General features: G+C 41.0%; 1 protein-coding gene across 1 annotated transcript in view; it reads left to right on the top strand.

Annotated features, from left to right (window-relative positions):
- EPB41L4A (erythrocyte membrane protein band 4.1 like 4A) overlaps positions 1-22,297 on the top strand; it is a 2,214,504-nt gene that overhangs the window by 1,696,903 nt on the left and 495,304 nt on the right. The window contains exon 16 of the mRNA XM_044064468.1: positions 7,217-7,294. Coding sequence (XP_043920403.1) covers positions 7,217-7,294 — 78 coding nt within the window. The remainder of the gene's footprint in view (positions 1-7,216; positions 7,295-22,297) is intronic.

Here is a 22,297-nt window from a genome sequence, read left to right as displayed (position 1 = left end):
CTTCAGAAACACATCAGTAATGACTATCTCATGTTTTCCTCTTCCCCCATCCCACACCCAAACCCAAGCTTAGACCTCCAGAACCCCCCCCCCCGTGCTGTGACAGACAACAAAAAGATAGGTTGTTGGCAAACCTTATTTGCAGAACAGTGGCAGCAAATAACAGAAGATAAGAGGGTACTTCCGCTGATTTTACAAGGGTACATACTATATTTCTTAAGATCACCACTCCCAGGGATTCTACCACCAGCACCAAAAGTGAAAAGACTGCTGGTGTAACCCCTCCAGAAGACTTCCTTCAACAGGATGCTGTAGAGGGAGAATGCATCCACAAGGGAGAAGAGGGCAAAGGATTCTATTTAAGATTATTGCTGATGCCCAGGAAAGATGGTCCCTGGAGATATATGTTCAAATGCTTATTATACAGTGTTCAGGCCCTAAGACCATTAAGGAACACTGACTACCAAAGTGTTAGATCATATACCCAATCTCCATCCATATATCTTGAAGATCTACTGTTATGCTAAATGCCACAGATGAAACTTAAACCTGACTGTAGATGAGCTCTGGCTGAAATGTCTTACATCTAGGGTTGTCAGTCACAAAGCATTGCTTATGCTACAGGTCATATTTGTATCACAAAGTACAGTATGTACCAATGCATAATCATAGCTGGCTTTAGGCACCAGCGAACCCTGCAGTCGCTGGGGGCCCCCTGATCCCTGGAGGCACCCAACCATAGCAAGTTATCTTATCCTGATATTTTGTAACATGCCTGTCAAGCCAACAAAAGCTAGTACAGCATTCTTGTATACTTAATAAACCACATGGGTAATAACTCTTATTTATATCTCCTTTAAAATTCAAGGATATTTCTGGTTGTAGTAACAGTGTTTTGTCAAGTAACAGGCAACAAAATACCATTAAATATTTTACCACTGACATAGTGCCCCTGGCTTAGTTAAATCCTGCTGTTGGACATTTTCTCCACTAAAACTAACTACATAGCCAGCTTTAGGTCCCTGCTATACCCATGACTGCAGGGGCCCCCCTTAATCATCCTTGACTGTGTGGGCGGCCCACAGAAGCTGTTGCTGCTTGGGGAAAATGAGGAAATGTATTTACTAATTAGGCTCTTTAACCTGAACAGGGCTGTGATATGACCCTGTTAGGATGACGATGATAATGAACATGAGCAAGGTAAGCACTAGAAAGATCAGCAGCCCAGAGTGACTTATCTCGGTGCAAATTTGGGATTTTAAGAAGAGCTGATACTTCTGATCATCAGGGATGATTTTCTCTTTCAGAGAGTTTTATAAATAAAGCAAAACACCAGATACAATAACTCTCAATTTCTTTGCTTAAGAATTCAGTGCAATCCCAAAAATAATAGAATAAAGGCTCAGAATCAGGACTACATTTTAAATATTACTCTAATTTGCTTAAAAAGTTAACAGAATAACACCTTTTGCATCAACATGTATTTCTGGACAATAAGTGAAAAACCTAGATGTCTGGATTGATTGACTGTAATCCTGAATGATTTCAGAGCAAATCAAACTTTTTAGGAAAGAGAAAGCAAAAGTATGAACAAAATCAGGGAAGGTCAATGAAATCAGGGACAGTGGCGGGTATGTGAAATCAGGGACAGTGACAGGTATGTGAAATCAGGGACAGTGGCAGGTATGCATTAATCCTCAATGAGAAAAATAGAACTGACTTACCCCTGCTGCTGTTTGACAACTGCTAAACATCAGTTACTGATCTGCTGCGGCAGTACCAGTGTTGCACAATGTATTGCTATTTGCTGAAATAAGTACAAAATTAGTACTGCTATGGCCAAGCTTGTGTGCATGTGTGTGTGTAAAAATATCACTGATTTTTATCTGTGCATACACCCAATAATGCCAGGACACAGGAGTTCCGTTCAGAAGCTCGAAATACTGAAATCTCGAATTTCAGTATTTCGAGCCCAAGAAGCCGAATCCACATGATAGCGAAAGTTTAGAAGCGTGAAATTCAAAACTTCGAATACAGGTTATGTATTCAGGTAAGTGTGTGTGTGTTAAAAGGTTTGGGTAGGGGCTGTGGTGTGTGTTAGTGTGTTTTGTTGCTGTGATGTGTGTGTGCGGAGAGAAAGTAGCTTGTGTGGTGGTGTTTTGTGTGTGTTTGTATGTAGTGCGACCTCGGAGTGAGAATATTTAAGTAGGGGGGTGTGGGGGGGCACAGCCTTTATGTAGTAGAGTGATTATGAGCATTTGTGTGGTGGATGGTGTGTTTGTGTCTGTGTGTAGTAAAACTGCGAAATTCAAAACTTCCAGTATTCGAGGTTTTGAATTTTGCGGTTTTTAGTTTTCATTGTTTTGTGGATTCCACTTCTTGGGCTGGAGATACTGAAATTCGAGATTTCAGTATTTCGAGCTTCTGAAGTGAATCCGGACACATACATCATTGTTCTGGATATCAGTAAAAAATGTATCTAACAAGTAATTTTATTTCAAATGTAAGACATAAAATATATCCAAAACATTCAGACAGTTAGATCTTCTTGGAGTCTGGTGGCCCTCCACTCAACAGACTGTATAAATGGATACTGGGGGCTCCCTTAATCATCCTTGACTCTGTGGGGACCCCACAAAAGCCGTTTCTGGTTGAAGAAAAATGAGGAGAAAAAAAGTATAAATTTTCTCATTGAGCTGTTTAACCTGAACAGTGCTGAGATATGACCATTTTAGGATAAAGTTTGTAATAGTCTCTGGTTTCAACCACGCCCATTCTAGAACCAGCCCTGCTCAAATGTGTGTGTACAGAATGCTCCTGTAGTTTATGGGGGGCTGGGGATTGTGTGGCTATTACAACTTTAATTTTCATCACAGTCAAACCTTAGAGGTGTGCACATGAAGTCATTATAGCTTGTGTTTGAGCTGAGGACAGTGTGGTCATTGTTTATTTACTTTTCTCACAGACCTTATAGGTGTAAAAAGAAGGTTACTATAGCTCATGTAGGGGTGGTGTACTGTCTAGGAGCAACAACTTAAAATATATTACTGAAATCATTCTCACAATCACACATCAGGCACATATACATGGGGCTGACTTTGAGGGTTAGGGGTGAGGAGGCATGCTATGTATATGTATGTCAGCAGTCACTTGAAATATATGACTAAGGCAATTTGAACCTCTGCTTTCATCCCAATCTAACACCAGAGGGATGCGTAGCCAGTGACTGTAGTGTTAAGGAGGCAGGCAGGATTCCCAGATAGGATCAGTGTATCCTCACAGCAACTGGTGTGCTAGTTTATTGTGAGCTACTATTATGTCAGCTTTGAACATTAAGCCTTGTGCACAGCTTACGTCTTCATTGAAAGAAACAAAATAAGACTGAAATTCTTTTCTTTTTCATGATTTTTGTTTAGGTTACCACTGGAGTAAAATGCTGAAGAAAATGCTCTAAAATTCATCGCAGACCATCTGTAAAATGGTGGCTTCTTGAGCCCTGGCTTATCTGGGTTATTTCCTAAATGGTTATTACTATGTATCTGGGTCAGGAAAGGTCTGTTGAAAGGATGTAAGGAGAACTGAAGCTGAACAGCAGCACCGAATTTCTTTCCTTAATTATAATTTCTGTTCACGCCATTATTGGATGAAAAGGTTGTGTAAAAAGAAAAAAACAACTTTAAAATGCACTTCAGAGCATATAGAAAGTTATGGTTCCTTAACAAAGCTGAGAGTAAGGCAAAATGTGAGAAAAGGAAGAAAAAAGTAATGTGTACGGTATGGGGAGCCCAAAGGGAAGGGCTCAGAGGTGAGGACTGGAGGATGTGTGGGAGGGATTTTGAAACAGTAGGTCAAGTCATCACTTGAGTTAAGCCCAGGGCCAGACCATCATTGTTGCAACTAAATGCAATAACTGTTAAGTGTCCCTTTGTTAGACAGGTCAGCAAAGTGTGGTATATAGGCTTGTAATGTAAAAGTTAATGTAAAAAAATAAATAAAAAATAAATTAAAAGTTTGTCGCTACTGGTCTGTCTGTGCGTGCTACCCCTAAAGGTTTGCATTGCAAACTAAAAGGTTTCTTTGGAGGGGTAGCATTGACAGGATGATACTTATACTGGAAGTGACTAGGGGGCCACCCAACTTGACATTTGCTGGGGGCCCCCAAAATGCTAACACCGGCCCTGTGCATAATGAACTTTTCATGCTATATTGAGAGTCTTGGCTCATTAATGCTGTCAGATTTTGGGGTGTTAAGTTCAACGATGATGAAGGTGTGCTCAGTTAAGCTAACTAGAAAAAGATTTTAAATTAAATGTGTTAAAAACAGGAACATTCAGAAGCAAAAGCAATATTTTTTCTGAATTTCATTGACATTTAACATTTTTTTACTATTAAATCACACTTCTGAATGCTGCACTTTCAGTAGCATAGTTAGGCCTCATACCTCAAGCTGTGAGAAACAAAAGAATATTACAGCTGTATAGGCACTTAACATTAAACACTGGTGCTCTCAACACATTACAGGGAAGTCTCTCACAGGTCTAGAGGCAGAAATATGTTAAAAAACTTAACATATGCACTTTAGAGGAAAACCAAAGGAGAAACGGAGGAAAACTGCTGACTATAACCACCAGTAACCGAACAACCAGCACTCCAGAAACAGTCAGGCACAAAACGATGACCAATAAAAAGACTTTAATATTTCTTAAATAAAAATAACACAAGCCATAAACACTTTAATGTTTTCATCGATACACCCCTACTTAAATACCTTTTGTAATAAAACATTCAGTCATCCAATAATTCAATTAAGTGACAATTAGATAAGTTTCAGGACAAAGCTATAACATCAAAACTGTAACTTGACAGTTGTGGGAATTTCATAAATGGCAACCACAAGCATATAAAAATAAATAAAAAATGTTTTACAATTTTTAAAAATTTATATAAAATATACCTATAAATATTTACTGTAACCTTTTTAAAACAAAACTATATCACCATCTACTGGCCAAAAGTAATTATTACATCTAAGAAACCTATGTAAATGTATGAAAGGTATAAAAAAATATATACAATAAATACATATAGAAAAGGGGTGCTATCAAACAATGACATATAAAAAATATATATGAAAATCTTTTAAAAAAATATACATATGAAACTTGAAAGTGCATAAAAAATATATTCTTAACCTAAGTGCCTAAGCTTGTGAAAATACCAAATAAATAGTATTATAATATAAAAACGTGGTAAGAGTAAGACTTTTTGTAACTGTAACACTTTTGGAGTCATTTACTTAGGTCTGTGTGAAGTTTGTGAAGCTTTTTATGTGGGAAAAACGGAAAGGAAAGTGAAAACCAGGGTATATGAACACTATTATGATATCAGGAGTAAGAATTATAAAAATGCATTGTTTAAACATACCCTAATATGTGATAAGGCTAGGTTTAATTTTTATGTTTTAGAAGAGGTTGCAATTGATGTAATGGGGGACCATGGGAAACCACAATAGAATGTAAAGAATTATATTGGTAGCTGGTATTGAAAACCAACAGGGTCCCTGGGCTTAACGAGAATGTCTCTTTAGCCCCAGTGTTAAAATTGAGAACAGCAAGGTTATAAAGAGAGAATTTTTTTAAATACTCCCTTTTTGTATTATAATACTATTTATTTGGTATTTTCACAAGCTTAGGAATATAGGTTGAGAATATATTTTTTAAAGATTTATATATATATATATATATATATATATATATATATATATATATTTTTTTTTTTTTTTATAGGTCATTGTTTATTAGCACCCGTTTTCTTTACATATTTGTTGTATATATTTGTATACATTTTTTTCATATATTTACTCAGGTTTATTAGATGTAATAATTACTTTTAACCACTAGATGGTGATATATTGTTTTAAAAGATTACAGTAAATAATATTTATAGGTATATTTTATCCAAGTTATTTAAAAGTTGTAAAATGGTTTTATTTTTTTATATTTTTTTATTTTTATGTGCTTATGGTTGCCATTTATGGAATTCCCACAATTGTCAAGCAAAGTTTTGATGTTATAGCTTCATGCTCTGAAACTTATCTAATTGTTAATTGGATTATTGGATGATTGAATGTTTTATTACCAAAGGTATTTCAGCACTGGTGTATTATGAATGTTGCATCTGATAACATTTTGTAGTAGATGAAAATGTGGTGAGAACGTTAAAGCATTTATGGTCCGTGTTATTTTTATTTAAGAAATATTTTTTATTGATCATCGTTTTGTGCCTGGGTGTTTCTGGAGTGCTGGTTGTTCGGTCACTTTAGAGGAAAAACAGAAAAGGAAATCGCTACTACAAATTTTCAGGAATGTCAACAAACCAGAAATGATGAAGTCCAAGATGGAAGATTTTTGTTTTGTTGAAAAGCAGATGTGCAAATGTAAGAGGTCACAGTCTGAAGATGACAAGGATGGCTCTTTAACCATAGGAGGAAGAACGGAAGTCTTTTTGTTTTCACCGCTGATAACTGTAGGTTTATTATACAACCTCCTTGTAGTGGGTGTGGGTTCAAGTATAGTAGGCATCTTAGAAATGTGAGGACTGGATTCCTATCGATTCGCCAAAGGAACTTTCAGCGAATGTAAAAAGAACAGTGTACATTCTTTGAAACTACTTTTCTGAAAATTGGTGTTTGCACCTTTCTCCACTGTTGTGCAACCTTGGAGTTGATATATAAGTTTGGGGATATGGGAATGTCCTACATGGGGTTGGTGAAGGCGGGTTTGCCACCCTGCAAAAAAATATCATTGGTAGTTTCTGTGAATATTTTTAGATAATTTAACATTCATCAAAACTGCCTTCAGTGTGTTAATATGAATGTGTGAGGATTTTGGGACATGAATAGAATGGACAGTGTATCACCCAGTGAATATTGGGCAAACTCTGTGGGCAAACAGTATGCATCTGTTATCAGGTTCTGTTTATGTCATTGTAGCAGCCTTTATTTTATTTTCTGACTAGTGGTTATTTCTTTCTTGTTAGACTATTGGGAAATTTGTCATTGTCTCCACAATCCTTTACTTTTCTTGTTGAAGTGTGGTAGGCATTTTAGAAATGTCTTGTCACAGACTTTGAAAAGAAAAAAATAGAATTTTAATATATTTTCATACAGTGTACTTGGAAGAAGATCCATCAAACAAATATGTTTTTACTCCTTCAGATCTCGATCTCGGTGTAATACAAGCAGTGGCAGTGAATCTGAGAATTCCATTAAAGAGCATCGGAAAAGAAAAAACAGGTAGTGTTCCTAATACATTGATTATTTCAATAATGGATGGAGGCCAACAAACCATTGTTATGGGTTTGTGTATTTGCATATCTGTGACTGTGTATCACTTATCCAGTGTAGGCTGTTACTGTCCTTTTCTCAGTAAGGGGTAATCTTTGTAACAACAGCTGTAAGCAACTGTTTATTGCTGATATGCTATTTATTTTGATCTAGGTTTTAGCAACTATAGTAGTAATACTCACTGTCAGGTATGTCTAATCCTTAAGCCCAGAACGAAATCTTAGCTCCTTAAGTGACTTCTGGTTCACAACTATATTTTATACTATGGGGAGTAACACTTCCCATTTAAGAAAAGCATTAACAAACACCTATGCCGTCTTTAGAAGTCAATGTTCAACATTATAAAAAAACATTACTAACTTCTTCGATGCTGTCTACACTAGGGTGCAGTTACGGAGCTTTTAAAAAGTGCATTATATAGAAAGCCTAGTAGCACTAATGGCATCCGGCACTGCAGGAGCCGTCACACTTTTAAAGTAAAGTGAAATATTCCAAAAATCCAGGGTTGCAGGATGGTTAGAAATATATTTGATGTAAAAATAAGAGAGGGCAGTTTTCCAAAGAAATACAAATGATACTTGGAAAAAGATTATCCATGTGATTATTAAGTGATTCAGGAAATGGATCAGATCAAGTTTATTGCTGCTGCTGCTTAGCATTGAAAGCAAGTATGTTATGGCATGTTGATAACATTACAAACACTGCAAATACTGTACAGGGCATGACCAGCTTTGTTTTAACTCCCATTTCTGCCTGCTGTCTGCTAAAGTACACACAGTACCTTGGTTACAATGGCTTATCTTAGACAGGGAAGACATAAGGACATAAACCATTTCCCTACTGCTTTACCAGCTTTCAAAGCTGGTATAGCACATTGAGTTTTTTTCTTTTTTTTTTTCCTTTATCCTTACTTTTGACTAATGTTAGTACATGGAGAAGATAAATCTCCATGCACTGCAAAATTACAATTGGATCTCTGTAACTATGGGGTTGCAGGGGAAGACAAAGCAAAGACAGACAGACGGGAGAGGCATGTACACAAAAGGGAGACAGCAGTGGGAGGTGCAAACAGACAGAGGAAGGACAGCCGTTTATGGGGAGCATTTGATTACAAACAGGGTGTAATGAGTAACACACAAGGTAGGGAAAACACCATGAAGGGGGATAGGACAGAGTATGGAGGTCAGTCTGAATGACCCAGAGATGAACCCGGCCAGATGTCAGTCACTTCCATGGCTGACATTGTTGACATGCCAAACTTATAATGACCTGATGTTCAGGGTCAGTCAGCCATGCAACACTGTCAGCCACACAAGGAGATAATCCAGGGTCTGAATGCATGAGTTCAGCTTTCAGCTCATCTTGTGTGTGGCCAGCTGCCACAACTAATACTGGAACATAAAATCCAAATACAGTTTAGGAATGAGGTTGAAAAAGAGACTTTAAGATCCTATTTGAGCACAATATGTAAAACGTACTGGACATTTTGAAAACATATGATAATAGAGGTGTATGGATTAGGGGATGGGATTGTTCTTTTATTTTGAAGATTGATAATGATGATATTATCCATATTCCAATTGTTATATCTATTGATGGAAATAAGGGAATTGTAAGATATTGAGGACAGCCTAAAGCTTGTTTTTACTGTGGTAATTCAGATCATTAGTAAATGTGTAAAAATGTTATAATTGTGGGAAACTGGGCATGATGTACAAAATGTGTTTTGAAATACTATAAATATAATGAATCAGGGCACATGTGGATGTACTGTAAGAAGGGTGATGAAGGGAAAGAAGGGGAAATTACAGGAAAGCAGAATGAACAGGAAATACTACAAGAATATGTAACTACTGAAACAGATGATGCTATCTTTCAAAAACAGACAGAAGTGGTAAAACAAATAATTGTAAAACATGACAGATATAATAAGGAAAGTAATATAGAGCAGAGATTTGAAATCAGTGATGAAAAAGATACACACTTGAATTTATTTAAAGCAAAGAAGAACTCTACAGGTGAAAGAGTAAGGGAGATAAAAGGAAAATTTATTGGAACTAATATAAAAGAAAAAAGGAAATGCTAAACATTTATAGTGAATTCCCTGCTGACCATCTAAAAAAACTCCAGCTATACTCTGTGGCATATCGTCTACTCAGAGGCGATCTCTGCTTAACATACAAGGCCATGTCAAACTCTGTGCTGTTAGACATGCTCCACTTAAAGAAATCCCAATCCCTCAGAGCCACATGCTCCAGGGATCTAAACCTTGTCATCACAATGAACAAAACATGCTGGAGGGATAGGTTACTGACCCAGAGACTCCCCATACTCTGAAATAGACTGCCTATACATGTCAAGCAGAGTGCCTCCTTGGCCCTCTTCAAAAGAAACCTTGACGATTGGATGGGAGATAGGAAATTCACCCCAGGAATCACGTCAGTCACCCTGCTAGACAGGGGTCCAGGGAAGTAAATATTGTGGGAAGAAATATCCAGGGAATTGTTATGGCTAGGCTTGTATAGGTCCTTGGGCCAATAGCCTAGTACAAACCTATGAACCTGTGATCTTTGGGGGACCCTCTGGGCCAGTCTCTGAAGCTACCAGTGAGTTCTCTAGGTCACCATGTAGGGTGTGGAAGCTTCTTCTCTAAGACTGGCTCAGAGGTTACACCACAGGTCATCCAGTATTAGCTGTGGCAGCTGGTCAGACAAGTTGAGATGACAGCTGAACTGGGTGACCTGTGGAGGACTCTCTTTGCCAGTCTCAGAGGAGAAGCTTCCAGACCCTGAGTGGTGACCATTGGTCCTTTATGTCACCTTCATTCACAGAGGAAGGGTTGGTGATTACCAGTGACCCAACAACAGGCACATCAGCTGGTGCAGGCATAGATGGCCACTACCATTCCACACCCTGCACTACAGCTGAACCTGTAGAAACAGGGAGACAAGAAATGGAAAGAGAAAAAATGCAACACAGTAGTACACCTGTATAACAACTCGATTTACAATTTGACATTCTAGACATCTACTACTATGTATATCCACCACCTGAAGGGCCTGTTACTTATCTTCAGACAGGTTTCCCAGTGTAAGGCAATCTTGTCTGCAAATGTAAAATAAAACACATACAGTACTTAATGTAGCTTGGTCCTGTCAACAGAAAGCAAGGATAAAATCTGACAATATTTAGAAAATGCAATGCAAAAACTTAATGTAGTGCTTATTATAAAATTATGTTTCTCTTTTTCTCTCTTTCATTTTTACCTTCTGTTAGTGGAGAAGGTCACTATACTTATTCTTGCCCTGCTAACCCAAATGAATGATGCCACTGGCATCACTTACCACCATGGCAAACTGCTGCCAGTCATCAAGTTTATATATGAGGCCATCATATTGACCCAGCAGGCATGGGTTGTTATCCTTTTGCAGCAAACAGAGGATGATTTTAGTCACCTGGCTGCACCAGGCAGGAGACCTGCTGAACCCAGTGCCTGTAAAAGCCATGTCCGCTTAACAGGTCAGAGTGAGGGTTGTAGGGACAGATGAACAAACATACATGGCCATGCATTCAAGGCATCACATAATGTGCTTCACTGGGGAGCAACAATGTGCTATGGAAAGCATCACTAAAATGGATAGGTAGTACTACAAGCTTTGTGGTGTTTTTGCATTAGTGTACTTTGCACACAGCCTCCTAGCCTGGCAATGGGCTGAATGAGCATTTCATGCCACTGATTCACAGATCACACTAAAGCATCTCTGTATCGTAACACCATGCAATGTGATCTGATATAGAGTAATAAAAAGTGCAGTTACCATATTGCTGGAGACTGCATCATGATTAGCAACTTAGAAATGGGAAATCAGTAAATAAAGTTGAGCTGCCATGTAGATATACTAATAAAAGACAATAGGCAGCTGATAATGAGCCTCAGGATTGAAGTGTGCACACATGGGTGCATGGAAGCAGCACAGACATGTAATGAAATCTAGACTGGGTGAGGTAACAGCACAAAGGCAAAATAGGTTACTATGCTGCAGTAGACAGAGCACAGCCTGACTCGTAGTGAAACTGCGATAATGATAACATCTGGAAAAGTTCACGTAAGAGACTGGGATGTTACTGCCAGTCATATGCACATTTGGTATGCATATTCTTGTGAAGGGTAAAGCAGACAAGTCTGTGTAGGACCAAGTGTGGCAGAGAGCAGTGCAAGAATGCTGTGGGCAGCCATAATAGGACAGTAGTACAGGTGCATTGCAGTCACTGTTATGATACTGCATACTAAGATTAAGGTACAGGACAGTGTCAAAGACATTGGCCACCAAAACAAAAGTACTTCCTACAGATGGAAGAGTTCCTGGTAACTCTCTTCAGGCAGGTGCAAGAACCTTCAAACTTGGTGGTGCCTTACATGTGGGAGCTGGACTGGTGATGACTATCCAAGTATCTGTAGGGGATGCACCAGCTCAGTCCTTGCATGTTCCATTACTGCTGTACACTAATCCAGACATGTGAAGAAGTTATTCAGCAGAGCATGTATGTATATCTGCCCACCAGGTACATTGGGACTGTAACTATAACAACCTGCACCATACATAACAGTTCTCATGTACTAATGTGTGTGCCACAGGTTGGGGGAGTGACACATGTTCTAGCAATACCACAAGTATGTTTTCTTTATACTTTCACAAGTTCTACTGGTGGAGAGTGCGGCACAACAGATCAGAAACATGCCTAATGTCAATGGGTCACTTATGACTGACAACAATCACAGTCTGATGACACAGTGACACCGTCAGCAAAGCTGCCACTGGAGGGCATATACACATTCCACTCATGTGAGGTAATGGTGGAGGGGAGACTGAACCTCCAGTATCATCAGTGTACACTGCTGGGTGTCCTATCCATGTTAGACCCACCCAAGATGCTCAGGAGATAACAGCACAGACAGCAGCGCTGGTTCCAAGATGTGTACAGTTACCATAGGGGAGAGGCATGTAGGTGACAGTTGCTGCCATGCCTCTACATCATTTCTTGCTTGAGTGCTACACCTGGCATCAATTAGCAGATTAGTAACTACAAAGATGTTACAGAGTAAAATTAAACTCAAAAAAGCAACGCAACCACCACCAAACTCCTTCTGTGAACCAAGACAGATCTGAGCTCGATTAAAAGATTTTGTATTAGTGGACCTGGTTCTTGTCCTTTGTGGTTTTTTTTTTTACATTCGGCAAACAGTTTCTTACTGTGAATGTTTTTTGGCTGCCTTTTACCATCTCACAGCTGTCTTGGTTTGCTGTAGGTGTTTGGTGGTGGCCGTGTTGCTGTTTTGAGATCAATTAGCAGATGTGCAAGTAAGTGATCCGAGCACAGACAGCCAGTATAAACAACATGGCAGAGATTGAGTGTGCTGCTTGGCCTGCATGAGGATCTAAAAACTCTGCAGGCACTATAAGATAACCTGCACTGCATACAGAGTGACATGACATACATGCATATGAAGCACACATGGATTTTGAGAGCAGTGGTGGCCCAATTGGCATCCATTTGTGCATCCATGAGGATACTAGCAAATACTAACCGTGGTCGTGCAGAGCTCTGGATGCATGACGTGTGGTCATGGTCCAGGCCTATGCAGATGACGCACACTGTTCCAAAGACTGCATCACTGTCATTCCTTCTCACTGCCTTTACCACTTGGCATAGGCAGTTAGTGGTAGTGGATAATGATCATCTAGCTTTTCCACCGGCATGCCCCATTGGGCCAGCTGCTGTGGGTTTCACAATCCCAAACTATCCTAAGCTAGTGCCGGCTTATTGTATGCAATACGTAGACATGGCCATCATCAAGATCAAGGGTACTAGTCATTTATTTCTTCCTCACAGTGGGGATCCTGTGCACACTTCCAAAATGCAAAATCATCTCTTTCACAGAATGCATCCAGCCTCTACCCAACCTGTTTTCATGGATACTGCATCCACCTGCTGTAACTCTTACTGGTAGTGTGTTACTTTCCATTGTTCCTGACCCTGCCTCTGCAAATAATGAAGATTGCTCTCTGGCCTGTGAGGGTAAGGTAGTGTTTGATGCAGTGTGGCCACTCATTTTAGTCTACTGCATACACTGGGTATGTAGCATGCATCAGTGTTACTCTGTGTTGTTGTCGTAGCCTGTAGTTGTGGACCAGACACCGCCTCTTTCCCAGTGCCACAGCTCTTTCCTCTGATAACCCATTGCCCAAATCCTCCTCCACTGCCGCCACAAGTCAGTTATGGTACTGTGATGTTCCTTGATTATACCATATTGTATTACTTGGCTCACACCATAGATAATTTACTGCAGGTCTGACGTTTGTACTGTAGTGTGCCACCAGATGTGTACAAGCAGTAGAAAGGTGCCTTGAGGAATCTTAACACATACTTGAATGCATTCTGAGTCAGTGACACCACAGTGTTATATGCCAACTGAACCATCATCTGGGGGCTTTGGAGGGAGGTTATCTATCTTGGCTCTATGTCATATCCTGCATAACCTGCAACACACAATAAAAAACAGCATTATGAGTGGCCTGCTACCTACATCTTTGAGAACAGCATATCCAGGATCCTGTAGCTGCATGGCAAGTGCCAACTAGATGACATTGTGAAATGTCACCTTGTACTGAATACTGTCAAGAGACTGCATATTTGAGGGTCTTCCAAGATGGCTGCACATTGAGTAACAGCTTAATTATAGCTCTTCTAGTGTGAAAACTGGAACTCAGCAGAGAAGGTCAGTAGACTTGTGTTTATGGGTAAGTTTCAGTAACTGGCTAGTAAGTTTACTGTCTGGATGCCAGAAAAAAAGAAATACAGAGGAACCTGGAGCAAAATCAGCTACAAAAAGTAGGAAGAAACACTGACTGGTGACAGTTCTGCAGCTGTTCAGCAAAAAGCAGTGCAACTTCCAGACATGAATTCCAGTAACCTACAGGAAGTCACAAGACAACTGCACACAGAACTGGTTAAAATAAACAAAACACTGATAGAGTATATCAACACAAACAACAAAGGGCTGGAAAAAATGGAAGAAGCTTTAAAAATATATTCAGATGAGGTGATATAGCTGCAAAAATCAGAGGTCGAAATGATGGAAAGGCTGGCTGAATATGACATTGCTAAAGAAGAGATGTTTAAAAAAAAAATAGAATTAGAGGACAGAGCATATAGTGAAAACCTGAGAATGTTATGTTGTCCTATCTCACCATAATTCTTGCAGGTTGGGTTCGGAGCCGATCTTGGCTCTGACTTGGCCGAATACTAAAGCTCGAGAGCTTCCACTGGCTCAAGGCTAACCCCTATCCCATGATGCTCTGGGCCACATGCTCAGATCTCGTTTGCTGCTCAAGCGATCGAGAAGTGTTCCTGCTAGCTCGTTGGCTAAGTATAGTTTCTGTTAGTTTAATTTATCTAAAACTCTTTCCTTCGACTCCCTTTATTACTAGAGAGGGAGTTTGTTGTGTTGTTTGTGTTAGGTAACTGTAGTTAGTAGTAATACCCCTTCCCAAACACGGTGAGAGTTTTCATTTAACTTAGAGGGCTCTTGCGGCCCATTTAAGTTCGAGGGCCGCTTCCCCCTTGTTTCCTTGTCCTGTCTCTGTAGTAGAATCCATTTAAGTTAGAGGATTCTTATTCTTCCTTTCCTTCTTTCTTCTTGTTGCTGTAAAATATATATATATATATATATATATATATATATATATAAGATATAGAGGTAGTTTCCCCTTGGGTAGTTTTGCTGTTGCTTAGTTAGTTTAATGTTTTTCTATAGTGTTGGCCTTGTTTTTCTTACCGCATAATGTCCAAAGACAAGGATAGAGAAAGGAACCCAAGGAGCATAAGCAGTCAGGGTTCAAAAAGTGTGATAAATGCACACAAAAGATGTCTCTTACAGATGGGCACATGAGTTGCATTTATTGCCTCAGTGCCATCCACTTACAGGACCCCTGCACCATATGTCACGGCTTCAGTAGCAGGGTGCTCCATGAGCATAGAAATAAATTAATGCAAGGGGTTTGTTGAAAGGGCCTTTTCAGGAAGCTAGAGACAGCTCACAGAGCTCCAATTCATCCTCCCCTTCAATGCAGTCAAAGTCAACCAAAGATCGGCTACACCACCTCCAGTTTTGGAGCCACCAGAAAAGATTGTGTTGTCAGAACAGAGGGCTGTCAATTCCAAAAGACCTGGAACTTCTTTGGTGCCAAAAAAGTGTCCATGGAGCCTACAGAAGTATCGAGGAGTCAGTCTCCTTTATTGGAGCCGATCTCTGCAACGCTGAGATCTCCTGTCCTGGAGAGAGATAGATCTCATTCCTTGTCCACCCATTCTTCCAGTAGTTTATCTGATGAAGATGTGGAATGGGTGATGATTAGATTGCTTCGAACACCAGCCCTGGCAAAAATGTCATTTCTGGACCCAAAGGAATCAGAACCATCCCATACAAAGCTTGCTTCATCGATTCCTCCTCCTATCACTGTGGAGTCTTCGGAGCCAGAGAGTTTGGATCTGATAGCAGCAGAACTGTCAGCGCTGAGACCAGCTTTGGAATCTTTGGTTCCAACTCCGGCTCTGAGGTCCTCTGCTCCTTCCGATGTTGAGGAGTCTAGGAGCTGACGCTCGCCAGTCAGGTCTGGGGAGGGGAGCTGGTGTGGACAGTCGTCCAACCTGACTCCACCCCTTGGTGCCTCGGCTAGGTTGAGCTTGGCTCCTACCTCTGTTTCGGAGCCACCTGCTCTGCCTCTGAGTCAACCTTCTGTCTCTTCAGAGCAGAGGGTCTCCTCGGAATGGGGCGGGGGGGCTTTTGAACTGATGGAGAGAGTGCTGTCTCCTCAGACAGCCCTGCTCTTGGATCCAACTTCTCGCCTCTCCCAGGTGCCAGTGTCTATCTCATCACCACCGCCCCCTCCCAAGCGCAGAGACCCAGAACCTCAGGAAGCCCCTGCAGGTGGCATTAGCTGTTCTGAAACTTCTCCGGAGTACCCCTCTGAGGAAGCCCCTCGGAAGAGACTGTGCAAGAGGAAGCACATAGACTCCCCTGAGACTGTCCATTCTGATATCAGTTTGGATGAGTTGGAAAGGTCCTCACGGCCCCCCCTCTGAGGATGTCTCCTTTGCGCACATCCTTGAGATCCTGAAACAGTGGGGTGGCTGGAACCCCACCAACCCTTCAGAGGTTGAATCGGTATACCTGGAGGCTTTTGGGTCTTGCCCTTCCACCTCGTGGGTGACTCCACCACATGACCAACTGTTAGGCATCATATCTCGTAAGGCCTGGACATCGCCTGATACAGTGGAGCCTGTTCCAAGAAGGCCTAACAAATTTATCACTGCTCCCTCAGAGAAGGAAGTTTTGACTAAGGGTGTCCCTGTAGATGTGATGGTGGTGGTGGCGGCCACCAGCATTGAGCTATCGGAGACTACCTTGTCTGTTTATCCTCTTAACAAAGAATCCAGGACTATGGACAGATATGGAAAGCTTGCTTTTTCTTCAGCAGCCTTCACCCTCCGGTCACTGAATTACCTTACCCATTTTATGAGACTTCAAAGGGATCTCCTCAAAGAACTTGGAGATACCCTTCAGGGCACCATAGCTTCGGGGTCCACGGACAAAGTTTCCTGTCAGCTCTCTACCCTCAATTCCATCTTAAACTCCTCCATGAGATGGATTTCATATGTGGCTGATGGAGCGAGCAGAGCAGCTGCAACAGGAATTTCCCTGAGGAGACATTCCTGGATGCACCTTTGCAATTTTGCCGGACCCTTCAAGTCTTCTTTCACCAATGGCCCATTTGATGGTTCATCCCTTTTTGGACGAAAGGTGAAAGGTACTTTGACCAGGTGCAAGCAGGATGGAAAAATCTTGTCTGCCGGGAGTCTGTTTTTCTGCCCCATCTAGACTTTACCCCAAAGGTCAAAAGGGAGGAAAGATGTGGTTATGCAAGTTCTAGAAAGGTTTTTCTGACACACCTGGTGACTCTTCCCCCAAGGGCAGAGGGTGAAATTATAATGGAAGATGCCAACCTTGTGGCAAAGGGAGTCCACAGAATCAGGGCAACAGAGATACGTTCTCTGACAGGCCCTTCCAGCGCTCCTGAAGGGATGCCTGCCTGCTCTTCTCTAGAGGCAGTCAGGGGTCAATTGTCACTGTACCCAAGCACCTGGCAGGAAATTTCCCAAGACAAATGGATACAAACAATTATATCCAGAGGCTATTACATACCATTTTCTATTCCCCCCAGTAATTTGGTCCTTACCAGATGTCCCACCTGGTCAAAAGGACAATTCAACACAAGAGATTTTCTCGTTGCTAGGAAAAAGAGTCATCCAAGAGGTCCCCGCAGACCAAATTGGGTCTGGAACTTACTCAAGATTCTTTTTAGTTCCAAAAAAGACAGGGGACTGGAGATCCATTCTATATCTCAGCAAGCTAAACAAAGCAGTGAAGAAGTCAATGTTCCGTATGGTCACTCTGCAGTCAGTATTGGCAAAGACGATTTGATGTGCTCAGTAGATCTCCAGGATGCGTACTACCATATAAATATGGACAGTCAATCCAGGAGACATGTACGTTTTTGGCTGGGAGCCAGTCATTACCAATTTTGAGCCCTGCCCTTTGGTCTCACTACAGCCCCCAGAGTGTTCAACAAATGCATGGCTGTGGTCACGGCTCACTTGAGACATCAGGGATTCCGGGTGTTTCCATACCTAGACTACTGGCTCCTCTCTGCCACCACCAGGCATCTAGTACTATGGGTGAGAGATGAAAGAATGTCACTTTGCGCCAGACTAGGCATCACAGTAAATTTTAAAAAAATCTGCCTTGTCACCGTCTCAACATATTACCTTCTAAGGTGAAAAATTGGATTCAAGAAATATGACTGCAAAGCTTACCCGAGACAGAATACAGTCCCTTCATCAGCAAGTCAGAATTGTGATATCAAAGAAGAAAGTTCAGGCCAGATATGTGCTGCAAGTTCTGGGTACGATGGCAGTAGCTATTCTAGTTCCCCTAGCATGGCTACACATGAGGGTCCTGCAGTGGTTACTATTTGCTTAGTGGTCAATGCAAGATCTTACTCTTTCACATCAGATTATCATCATGGAATCTTGCAAAAAAGATCTCCTTTGGTGGCTGCAGACAGACCAGTTGTATCAGGGCCACCCTCTTGTTTTTCCCCAACCAAATGCAGTACTGACCACGGACGCTTCCCAGATCAGGTGGGGGAGGGCATTATCTGAGGATGACAGTCCAAGGCTTATGACAAGAACATGAAAACCACTTGCACATCAATGTCCTGGAGATGAGAGCGGTGCTGTATGCGTTGCAGACATTTCAGGACTCTCTACCCACGGGGATGGTTGCAATTCAGACAGACAATATGTCAGTAGTGTGGTATATAAAAGAGCAGGGAGGAACCAAATCTTACCCACTATGTTGGGAGGCACATCGAGTTTGGCAGTGGGTGATTGCTTCTCAACGTTTTCTGATAGCAACACATGTCCCGGGGAAATCCAAAGTGATAGCGGACAAACTCAGCAGAGCTATTCTGTTGCCTCATGAGTGGTCCCCGAAGACAGAGATTGAAAAAGATCTTCCAGAAATGGGGCCAACCTTGCTGCGACCTTTACACCACGTCCATGAATGCCAAATGCAGCAACTACTTTGCCCTCATTCCCCCTCCAGGGAAGTCACCCAAGGATGCACTGGTTTATGATTGGCCCCCGGACTTCTCTATGCTTTTCCCCCTTTTCCTGTAATTCCCAAAGTACTGCAGAAAGCCAGCTCGTTGAAAAACACTATGATCCTCATTGCTCCTTACTGGCCTCAACAAGTTTGGTTCCCCTTTCTTTGGGCCCATCTGCTGGAGGAACCTTGGATTCTGGATCCAATTCCAGACCTCTTGATCCACTCTTCGGGGGAGTTCCATCTATCAGTCCGAACCTTCAAGTTGACAGCATGGCTGTTCCAATTCCATGCTTAGCCAGGTGTTACTCCCTTTCCAATGCAGTGAGCCATTCTCTCCTCATTCCAAAAACCGTCCATGAGGAGACTGTATTCCAGTAAAGTGGAAGAGATTTTCATGCTGGGCTGTGGAACAGAACATAGAACCTTTTACAGCTCCTATTACTACAATTCTAGAATTGCTTTCTAAACTTTTTGATGAAGGAGCTGCAACAGCTACCATTAGAGTTCAGTTGGCAGGGATTTCTAATTTCCATACTGGAGAAATGGGAGTTCCTATTATGTCTCATAGGTTGTATAAAGTTTTCCTCAAAGGTACCTTTCTTCTCAGACGTCCAATCAGAGAACCCACAGTTTCTTGGGATCTGCATCTCGTTCTAACCTCATTGATTTACCACCCTTTGAGCCCACATCATCTTGTGATTTGAAGTATTTGTCGTGGAAGACTCTCCTTTTAGTAACCATAACCTCTGCCAGAAGGGTATCGGAACTACAAGCTCTTTCTGTTCATACCCTTTATATCATTTTTCACAAGGATAGGGTATCCTTGAGAAATAATCCCTCATTTCTCACAAATGTCTGTTCAGAGAATAATACAAACCAAGCCACTGAATTGCCGGTATTTTTTCCGAACTACAGCGACAAGGCAGAATATAAACTGCATCAGTTGGATGTGCATAGGCAGTTACATTTTTACCTGCATAGGACAAATGACCTCAGGAAATCTGACAAGCTTTTTGTGTCCTTTTCTGATAAAAATAAAGGATTTCCAGTTTCCAAAGTAACTTTGTCAAAGTGGCTTACGGATTGCATTTCCTTCTCTGACAGTAAGAATAATAAACAGCTACCAGGGAAGATAAGAGGACATTCCACAAGATCAGTCTCAACGTCCTCTGCTTTTCAGACCAGACTTCCTGTTGATTCTATTTGTGCAGCTGCCACATGGGTGAGACCTCATACCGTCCTCACTCATTACAAAGTAGATGTGGCCTCCCGGAACAGGTCTTCCTTTGGATTCACTGTTTTGAAGAGTATTTTTTCCTGAGCCACCCTGGGATAAAGGTGTTAGGGACGCTATCCCAACCTGCAAGAATTACAGTGAGATAGGACACCATAACATTAAGAAGTTCTGTACTTACCATAACGTTCCATGTTTGTTGTCTATCTCGCCTACATTTCTGCGTCCCTCCCTCCTGCCCCATCCTCTGTTCCTGGAGGAACTGGTGGACAATTTTTTTCTGGTATATTGATTTGGGTTGGTCTAAATCTCTCGCTTGCAAACAAGATCTGGGGATGTGGCCCAGAGCATCATGGGATAGGGGTTAGCCCCCTCGCCATTGGAAACTCTCGAGCTTTATTATTCGGCCGAGTCGGAGCCAACCTGCAAGAATGTAGGTGAGATGGACAACAAACATGGAATGTTATGGTAAGTACATAACTTCTTATTTTCAACTATACCAGAGAAGCTGGAAGGAACAGACTGCATTAAGTTTATGAAATCACAAATAAGCAACTGGACTGGTATTCCACAGCAGGAGTTAGTTGAAAGGGCACATTGTGTGTATGCTCCAAACCTGGGTATGAGAAAGCAACCTGGACCTTTAATAGTAAAGATGCAATCCTACTAGCAGAAGGAGTTGATTTTGACAAAACTGTGGAAGCAGAACAAAGTACTATAAGTGGGAGACTGCAGAGTTTTTGTGGAGAATTATTACTCGTACACCAGGCAGAAGAGAAGAAAATGTATTCCACTATACAGGGATTGTTGAGACGCAGATGTGAGATTCAAACTGCTGTATCCAGCTGTCTTCAAAGTTTTCTTCACTGGAGGGACAAAAATATTTTGATGAAGTACATGCTAAGGTAGAAATACAAAAGTTTGTCCAACAAAAAGTGAACTGTGAAATAGAAAGATTCTGCTTCTTGTTCTTCTGGTAATAAAGACAACAGAGATACTGTCCCTTTGAAACAGTTTCCAATGCTCAACAGAAAATGGAGTGAAAGAAAGGAGCACAAGAGTTGACTCGAGGAATAGAGAGTATGTTGGAAATGAAGCAGATACAGGATTTGGGGAGATGGAGATGAACAGTAATAAAACCAGTAACTTAATGTGGGATTAAAATACAGTAATTATATGTGTGAGATACGACGGTAAAAATCTGGAAATATTGAACTTTTTCAGAATTTGTTGGACTTGTGGGGGACTCTAAAGCATATACCCTACTTGATGTCATTAATGTTAAAAAATGCTTTGGGGAGGGGAAGAGGAGGGAGAAAGCTAACTGTAAGAAAATAAATGTTTTTCTTACTAGCACTATGTTTGTGGTGTATGGTTTTCTTTGCATGCTATAAAGTAAAGATTTATCAGTAATTTTTAAGTGTAATGGGGATCGTAAACAGGCACTGCTGTTCTCTCTTCTTTTATTTTTCCCCTCTCTCTTTCTTCTTGTTCAGTTTTAAGAAATGTAGGCAATGTAATGAAAAAAGGAGCCTGGTTAAAAAAGTATGTCAAAAGAAAAAAATAATGTGCTTTTTCTCATTTTTGCATGGGGAAATGACTGCATTAAGGACCTTAAATTGATTTAGTAACAAGTTTTAAGAGTAAGCAAATAAGTGAAAATATTGAATATTATGAGGCTTTTTCCTAGGAAATACATTTATGCTCAGTAGCAATTCTGTAGCTGGTGTTCATGTTTTCATGGAAACAATCTTTTAAAGAGAAACTGGCTACAGTCAGGTGGAGAGTGGTTGGCTGAAGAAAAAAAACCTGAGAAGATAAACTGGCTAGGAGATCATGTTCTCTGAAAGCATTCAGGGTTTTCCCAGCTGGGAGAGCTATATAGAAAAGACAAAACCATTTAGCACTTAGAAGCACAGGATGCACCATGTGTCTTAGCGTGTTTAACCTCTCTTTTAGGTTAACCCAAGTCTATGAGTGTGGCTGT

Source organism: Protopterus annectens, chromosome 2.part2 (assembly GCF_019279795.1).
Source record: "Protopterus annectens isolate FY-2018-M chromosome 2.part2, PAN1.0, whole genome shotgun sequence".
NCBI lineage: Eukaryota > Metazoa > Chordata > Ceratodontiformes > Protopteridae > Protopterus > Protopterus annectens.
Note: the sequence above shows the minus strand (reverse complement) of the source record. Positions and strands in the feature narration are given on the sequence as shown.